At 42.8% G+C, this 9,099-nt stretch overlaps 1 protein-coding gene across 1 annotated transcript; it reads left to right on the top strand.

Moving 5' to 3' along the window:
• The first annotated feature begins 1,228 nt into the window (after positions 1-1,228).
• LOC123101261 (uncharacterized) lies at positions 1,229-2,366 on the top strand. Its single transcript, XM_044522790.1, has 3 exons — positions 1,229-1,553; positions 1,816-1,865; positions 1,947-2,366. The coding sequence occupies exons 1-3, from the start codon at positions 1,323-1,325 to the stop codon at positions 2,197-2,199; spliced, it is 534 nt and encodes a 177-aa protein (XP_044378725.1). The 5' UTR covers positions 1,229-1,322; the 3' UTR covers positions 2,200-2,366.
• Positions 2,367-9,099: the final 6,733 nt, after the last annotated feature.

The following is a 9,099-nucleotide window of genomic DNA, read 5'->3' on the forward strand; positions in this document are numbered from 1 at the left end:
TTGGCAAACTTTATCTTCAACGCCTTCTCACAGAGACGAGCACTTGGACATGACGACGACTCACAGACGCGACGACGATGACTGGCCGTGCAAACACGCACGCCTCCATGACTCTACCTAACTCCCGGATGACGATCTTGACGACTTTCCGGCACCGCACCACAGCACCACTGCTCCCGTCAACGATCTTCTTCCACCGCCTTGCCGACGACAACCCGCCGTCTCCCTCCATGTCGCTCCGTTGAACGACGATTGCATGATCCTCTCTTCGCCGCATCATCCAGCGACTTCATGGCCCGCCGCTCCTCGTCGCTGCACCACCCAGCGACCATATCGCCCGCTCTTCCTCGTCGCTTCACCACCCAGCGACTATATCGCCTACCCCTGCTCTGATACCAATTGTTGGAACTCCGCCCACGGATCGATCATATCAAATCAGGACGAACACAGGAACACGCGAAAACTTTCGCCAAAGGCACGTGTCGTGCCTTTCTCTTCCCTCTTATTATTTTCTCCTTTTCTCACGGTTTCTCCTCTCACGTGATACAAACCTGCCGAGGTGCTGCATATAAATATACGCAGGACCAGACAGACCTAGACGTACTTGCTTTGAGTCCAAACCGGACTCAGCCGGCCAAACTAACCTACGACTTGGACACGTACTAACCAACGCACATGACCAGGGACTCCTGCCTCTAGTACGTATAGCACTAGGACACGTCCAATAGCTATACTCCTAATTAACTAGCATACTAGTACATGAACTCACATACTACGTGCCATCTTCTAACTTCACTCAAGATTATGGCTAACATGTTTCAGAAATTTTTTTTGCAACGCGATCGTTGTTTCAGGAATTGTTTCTGCAACGCGACCATTGCTTCTGCAACTAGTTTGTTGTTTCAGGAATTAATGTGTCGGGAAGGCAACACGCGCGTGCGAGGAGTTAGATCGAACGGCTCACTCGTGAAGATCTGACGGCCGTCGAGGTGATGGATATTTACTAGACATCTACCGGCGGACGCGTAGCTTTGCCCACCAAGTATTGTGTGTTAGCGGTATGCAACACCAACGCCGCGTTCGTATGGGCCGGCCCATATATGCTACTCCGATCTCAGTTTTTTGGAAGTTTTGGAGAACTTCTGGCCTGATTTTTCGTACGGGCTTTTAACTTCCTGTCCGGCACGTGTCCATATCGGTACGAATTACCAACGCTCGTGCTGATATAGGACACGTCTGCGCGATGATGCTACGTGATTACGGGAGCAAGAAAAGGAAAAGCTCGAACAGATCGATCTATCGATTCACCTCTAAATTCAGCAATGGCGGCGATCCGATGTGCCGCTGCTGGCATCGCGCTCGTCCGGCGAGCAGCGGCCGGCGGCCAGCGGGGAGCGCTCCAGCAGATCTTCTCCTCGCTGCGGCCTCGGGGGATTCACAGCCTGCTCGACCGCCCCCTCGGCGCCGGCGCCCTGCCCTCGCCGACGCCGTCCATGGGACCAGCTCGCTGCGTCGTCCCGTCCAACAGATACATGAGCACCAGCCTCCTCCAGGTGATTAATTTCCTAGTATCCACGTATCTCTCATCAATCTATACCCAAAGTACATATGTGTATGCCTCTGCAGAGCAAAATTTACGTAGTTATTCTCTTTGTCCCATAATATAAGAGTGTTGTTGACACTCCTCCGTCTCATAAAATAAGAGCGTTTTTGACACTACATCTAGTAATGTCATACACTAACACTAGCTATTAATCATTGTAAAGTTCAAAGAAAAAGCTATATTAATCGTTGTACTCATCATGCGTGTTTCAGCCGAAGGGACACAGTGCGGCAACGAAAGAGCCTAGCGCCAAGGTTGCATGGTAAAGTGCAAAGACAACTATTACCAACCCTAGCAAGCTAGCTGCATGCACGTGTGCTCATTACTTGTATGTGCAATGCAGGTATAGACGGATGTGGCGGCCTCGTGAGACCGAAGGTGAAGGGGGCGAGTTCAGGCTCTGTGTGCTAACGCTCACGGCAACATTGATGTATGATGCTTGGGATTCTTACGATGAGTTTGAAAGCCGTTTCGGCGAATTTTCGAAGTGCGAGTTTTCGCGGGAGCATATTTCCCAATTCCCAACAGCTGCTTGGTCGGTACTGGACAAGACCCGTGACTCCATGCTGGAAAGAAAGCCCCCAAGTTCAGCCTGAGGAAACACTTTGACACTTGTCATACTACTAGTAATTTTTTTGTACATGCTTTGGAGGACTTCAGATTGATATATATGTCCACAGACTTTTACACAAAAATGTAAAGGCCCTTAGATCAGAAAACTCTGTGTGTGCTGAGTGCATATGCTTCCTTTTCAAAAAATAACTTCCACTTTTCCTATTTTTTTAAATAGCTTACATTCGAATGAATCAAGGTTGTTTACATAAAAATTGTAGGATGGCTAGAATATTGTGTTGTTGTATGTTGCGTTGATCTGATCCTCATATGCAGGCCTGGTCCTGAGGGGGGCGAACGGGGCACCGCCCCGGGCCCCTGATGCCACAGGGCCCCCCGATCAGATGTGTGTTGTGTACTGGGGGTTTGACCAGCGGGCGGATTGACATAGGGCGGCCAAATAAAACAGATTGCGCAGGCAACGCGTATCTCGTTCCGCGTTTGCCATGCCGAGATCCCCTCCTGGTGTGACAGCAGAATTGATCCGAGGATCTCATGTGATTTGGCCACCATCTTCTCTCAAAATTTTCTCATAGCCCACCCCATGCCCTCCCCTCCCTGGAACCCCTCAAGCACTCCGATTTCTCTTGCAGCTCTAACCAATCGCCAATCAGAAGGTTATGTGCAGCACGTACGTGCTTAAGGATTAGACTACAGCCCAACCCCGGCATACTCAGTTCAGAAAGAGATGGTATTGAGATTTGGAACTTGTGAGTCCGCTTTGATAAACTGATGCTAGGTAAGATTTGATTGAATTGATTCCATATACTAATTTTCTGATTCTGTAAATTTTAGCACGGCATGCCGTCCAATACATATGCATCCGGTGAGGAAAAAAAAAGGAACAAGCAGATGACTTTATATAGTTACAGAAAGGATCGATTGATAACTCTTTTTAAGAGTAATATGAGGAGTTGAAGAAATCAAGGCATGTCATTTGTTCTGACCGATCTACTAGTCTTAATCCAGAAGACAAGGGCACAAGGGCAACAAACAGATGGAAACAATGTAAGTGATTATGAGCACATATTTAATTCATCTTGTATAGAATTTGCTAGTTTAGACACAAAATCAATTTTTGTTATGGATATCTATGATCCAAAAAATTGGGATAGCGTAATAATTAACAAAGATATGGAAATAATAGTGGAGAAGGCGCCCTATAATAGAAGTAGATAGAGTTAGGTTTTTTTAACTGAGCTAGTATGTGGAAATTATTTGATATAAAAAAAATGTGTTCAGTGGACTTTATATATTTATTGGGAACATTTGATATAAACATATATTAATTACTATTTTCATATTTATATTGAGAGGCCCCCAGTTATAGTTTCGCCCAGGGCCCCCGAAATCTCAGGATCGGCCCTGCTCATATGGGGCATATAGAGAAGTACAACAAGAAAAAGGATTGGAGTACATCACAAGTAATTATTGGTTTAAACCAAATCTATCTCTATCTCTCCTAATCCCTAACTAATACGTTTATACTACCAACAGTTTATAGTATCAAAGTTTCGTGAAAGATGCAACTCATTTGCAAGCCAGAAAAAATAACAAACCCAAACTTTTTTCTTTCAAAATCTGAAAATGCTACCCTAGCTCCCCATTTTTGTTTGTCATCCAGACCTGAAAATCAATCTTTCAAAAACAACTTAGACATGCATGACTCACTCCAATATATACACATTTGATTATTATTTTTTGTCTTTGAAACATTTCAAGTCAGTTTTAGAATTCTATGAAACAAAGGGAACATATATATATATATATATGCTCACCTGGAGCACATAATTAGCATTTCCCTTGGCGGTATAAATTGGAATCCGAATTCAGGACATGAACTCGGATCACAGTGTATGCCATAAAATTATTTTTATATACACCATGTTGCAATCCCTTCCCATCCAACTTAGTGCGGTAGAAAGCTAAAGTCTTTGGATTCTTATACACAAGAATTTTTTATTGGTGTCACTTTTTCATGAACTAATCCACTTATATTAATTTAAGTAGGTAATTGGTCAAGCTTGCACGGTCTTTCTTTTTGGAATATAGGGGTAACTAGCAAAAAGGTCCGTGCGTTACGACGTGAGAAAAAAATACCACACGCTCTTAATTTACAAAAAATGGTCTATAATCTGAGTATTTGTAGCTACGGCCCAAACAAACATGGTCTTAACCTATAAAAGTGCAGTGTTTAAGATTTTATAGGTGTTCTATTTCAACACTGCTTAAATGTAGATTTAATCCATATAAAAAAAGGGCAATTGATCATGCATTTATTCATGTCATGTTCGGAATGGTGTGTTGTTACGGGTGAGTAAAGAAAAATGACAACAATAAACAATGACACATTAGCACACTATGGAGACATGTGTGCATCAATGGCAGTTTTCAGTATAAGAATCACCAACTTAGGGTAACTCTTGAACACTTTTTTTCACATGCATATTTTCTTAAATACATGAAGAGTTGTTAAAAAGATACATGATTTTTAATCATAAAAGAGATGTTTTTTTTTTCTGGAAAAAAACGGTTTTGTATGGCCTCCTATGGACGCAGGTACTTGCGCCCTATTTCATCACTATTTCTTGCCATACATGTCATATGTATTGGTCCATGCATGTTTCATCACTATTTATATCTTATCAAACTTGTCTTTTATTTTATTTTTGTCATGCATGCCTCCTTTTTACTTTTTTCATGCATGTTCTTTCTTTCTTCTTCTTATATATAGAAGAATAGCGCAACATCTCATCTTTATCGGATCTCCTCTGCATTTTCTCTTTTATTCCTTTTATAGCAGACATCCCATCTTTATTAGGTCCTTCGTTTATTTCTTGTCATGCATGTCCTTATTTATTCTGTGTGTTTAGCAAATTTATGTTCAATTTCATGTCCAAACATGATTTTGCTTAGGTGTTCATCCCCAATCTGAATCAGTATCGGTATGAAAAAAAGACGGGTAATGCATTGTTGATTAACGTTGCAGCCTTTTAAATTGCTAAAAGATAAAATAACATATTTTTTAATCAAATTTCATATATATAACACATCAAATTTGGAGTTACGGTTTAGAAGACATGAGTATTTAAAAAATATATTTAATATGTACTGTGATTTTAATGTCAGAAACGTTAGGGGGTATTTTATAAAATAACAAAATGGACTAAGAATACCTATTTCTTCTATTAGTAGGTATAGATAGATATAGATAATTGGCATCATAAGTTCCGTTGCACAATGCATGAGCGCCAAGTATATAGTGTTATTGCATATGTTGTGTGTATATATAACAACATATTTGCAGAGTAGGAGGCGCTTTATTTCTCTATTTTTTGAAAAAAATCATGAATTTTTTAATAATTATGCAAACTGTTTTTTGAAATCATGAAAAATTTATGATTTCTTGTTTTTTTTCAAAACTCGCAACTTTCTAAGATTTGGATTTGTTGGAAATCTTGAATTAATTTAAAGATGGAAAACAAATACAAAAATGATAAAGGAAAAAGCAAAAATGAAATAATAAAGAGCAGGGGCATCACGACCGGCACCTGGGCTGGCCCATTACTGCACACAGGAAGTAGGAGGCGCTTTATTTCTCTATTTTTTGAAAAATCATGAACTTTTTAATAATATGCAAACTGTTTTTTGAAATCATGAAAAATTTATGATTTCTTGATATATTTTTTAAAAACTCGCAACTTTCAAAGATTTGGAATTTTTGGGAATCTCAAATTAATTTAAAGAAGGAAAACAAATACAGAAATGAATCAATGATAAAGGAAAAAGCAAAAGATGAAATAATAAATAGCAGGGGCGTCACCACCGGCACCTAGGCCGGCCCATATCTGCGCACGGGGAAGGAGGAGGCGAGCACAAGAAAAGGGAATTAAAAACAACACAGCCAGGAATCGAACCACACTGCGTCTCTGCTCATGGCATATTAGTGTATCAATTTATAAGAACTATAACTGACGGTGTTCTAAAAAAAACAAATCATTTCCTTCACTTATAGGTGGCATAGCAGGTAATTTAGGGAAACTTCGGGGACATATTTTATGACGGACGACCAGAAGCAGTGGCCTTTTTATTGTTAGGAAAAGATATATGTATGTACGAGAGGTTATGTCGTTGTCGCTTGAGCAGCACGGCAGGGCTTTCATCATCGTCGCTCGAGCAACACGTCAGGGAAGAGGTAAAATCTCGAGGTAAAAGCACCAGGGGTCCTAAAACTTGTCTCCCATGTGATGATTTAGTCCTAGAACTTGCAAAAGTAAGCTATGCAGTTCTAGAACTTGCACACAATGTGCAAATTTAGTCCAGAGCCAATCAAAAACAGCCAAGTGGTGCCTGCAGCTAGATTGAGTCCGTCGGCTGCTGGACATTTGCAGTTACCCCCTTGCTGTTTTGTGGATTCAACCCGCAGTACACGCTAATTTAATACATCCGTCCGCACCCCTGTTCCCGTCCTCGCAAAGTCTCTTTTACATGAACCGGTATGTACTGGTGGAGCATCCATCACTCGTTTGCTTTTAGATGCGTGTGTACATGCTTCTTTTCACATGTATTCCCTCAGGCTTCATTTTGTATCTCTTTCATTATGTCAAGTCAGCATGTCTTGTCTATGCCTCACAACACCACTTTATGTCAGAAGGAGAGACGGAGCATAGCATGCGGCATGCGATTTATCCCCAACTGTTTATTCTATTTGGCTTCAAAAATTTAGATGATACATAACTTTTTAACCGAAACTCCATTTTTCAAATTTTATACATATTTGAAATTCTGGCAACAAGACCTTTAAAACAAGACCAATATTGGATATATTTTTTGAAACGAGATTCACATATTTCACTCGTTTGAAAATGTTTTGAAATAAGTGAAATTGTGTTTTTATAAATGAGCGAAATCTGTTTCATGAAGCGAGTGAAATTGTTTTTTCAATTCATAACTTTTTGAATTGTGTGAAATAGGTTTTGGAAATACGTTTTAAGACATTTCATAAATACAAAGTGAAATCAGTTTTCCAAATCAGTGAAATGTGTTTTTTCAAACTAGTGAAATACTGATTTTAGAATGCGTGGAATTATATTCTTTGAAATGAGTGAAACAGTAAAAGTAATGGTTCTTGAGATATAGTTTGTAATGAGTGAAATACAGTAAATGTTCAAAGCTGATTTTTCTGCTGAGTGAAATACGTTTCAATTTCTTTTTGTAAATAAGAAGTGGAATTAGTTTTTGAGATTGTAATGAGTGAAATTAGTTTTTCAAATCGGTGCAATGTGCTTTTTCAAATTTGTGAAATACTTATTTTAAAACGGCTGAGATTATATTCTTTGAAATGAGTGAAACAGTTTGGATATATTAATTTTTCAAAAATATTCAAATGAACTTTTTGAAATTAGTTCAGAAATTGAAATATTTTTTATGAAATACCGAAACATTCTTATGTTTTATGAAAGTTATTTGAAAGATAATTAAAATATGTAAAATAAAAAGTAGTTCAAATTTGTCCAAGATTGATCTTGTTTTGAAGGCCTTGTCACCAAATATTCGAATATATAAAAAGTTTCAAAAATGAACATTTGGTTTAAAACATATCAAGTATTGAAAAATATGAGGCTGAAAATTAATCCATGTGAGATGTATAAGCAGAGACTACATGCATGTGTCGTTCGTCTCCACTCTATCCCATTGATGTAGGGATGCTGGTAGTGTGGCCCTAATACCAAACAGACCTCGCAGTCAAACCTAACATCTAAGACCTGAGGTCCCAACCAGGACACCTGATGGGTATGGGACACTCACCAGTCCGGCGCACTCCTCAACCAGGACGTCTGCCGAGTATGAGGCCGCCACAGCCACGTGCCACCAATCCATCTTCAGTGATGTACTGCTGCATCTACCTTGCCCAGTCTAGCAGCCGTCGACGCCACCACGACGCCAGACAACGCCACCATCCTGCGCTTGTCCATAATCACACGCCTACCGGCGAGACTCCGCGCGCTCCATGCCGCTGAGACCCGCCGTTGTCAACGTGCCAGATGCCACACCGCTCCTCCGACGCAAAACACCACCTGTTGCCACCGGTCCCATCCTCTCCGCTCGCAGTTCTTCAAACCGAGCACCCAAACGCCCCAGGCGGCGCCTCCAGAAAGGGTATGACACACGCAGTGCTCTGCCGCCCAATCTAAGGAGATTTAAGGGTTTCACCCAGGCATGGGGTCGGGGTGGAGGGCAGGGACCTCGACGGCGCCTGCAAGGAGGAGAACGACGACCCTGGTCGTCGCCACCATCGGGATGAATGAGTCATCCAAAGTTTCCTCTGGTCCGATGTCACCTCTACCAGCCCTCGCGAACGCACCGAGGCCGACGACCGTGATCGTAAGCCACCAAGTGCAGCGGGAGAGAGCCTGCAGCGCGGAGGAGATCCACCGGCGACTCACCGCCCACGCGGTCAAGACGCCGTCCATCCACCCCCCGTGAACGTCGCCAGCCGAGGGCGTCGTCGCCATGCCTAACGGGACCGCCGCCCCCGGTCCAGGTTCCTCCACGAAGGCCGGAGTGGCGAGATCCGCCACTAGCGACGAGATCCGGCACCACGCGGCCAACGCCGTCGCCCAAGCCCGACGTCGACCGATCCCGCCGCCGTCGGGAGCTCGCATGTTGCCGGGAGACCCTCACCCTTGGATCTGGGCACCCGTGCACCGCCGCGAGACCGCCGCCTCCGGGATCCGCCAAACCGACGGGAGGGCTGCACCCCGTGGATCAGGACGCCCGTGCCACCGTGGATCCGGGAACGGGAAGAGAGACCCTCCGCCATCGCACGCACGGGTTTTGCCCGGCGCCGATCATCGGCAGCGGCGGAGGGGGAGAAGGGCGCT

Source organism: Triticum aestivum, chromosome 1B (assembly GCF_018294505.1).
Source record: "Triticum aestivum cultivar Chinese Spring chromosome 1B, IWGSC CS RefSeq v2.1, whole genome shotgun sequence".
NCBI lineage: Eukaryota > Viridiplantae > Streptophyta > Magnoliopsida > Poales > Poaceae > Triticum > Triticum aestivum.

What these genes read in the sequence shown, in the direction of transcription:
- LOC123101261 (XM_044522790.1), top strand. Translation starts at nt 1,323, where the DNA reads ATGGCGGCGATCCGATGTGCCGCTGCTGGCATCGCGCTCGTCCGGCGA. An exon ending in TGAGCACCAGCCTCCTCCAG is followed by an intron (nt 1,554 to 1,815) that starts GTGATTAATTTC and finishes TGCGTGTTTCAG; the next exon opens with CCGAAGGGACACAGTGCGGC. An exon ending in CCTAGCGCCAAGGTTGCATG is followed by an intron (nt 1,866 to 1,946) that starts GTAAAGTGCAAA and finishes TGTGCAATGCAG; the next exon opens with GTATAGACGGATGTGGCGGC.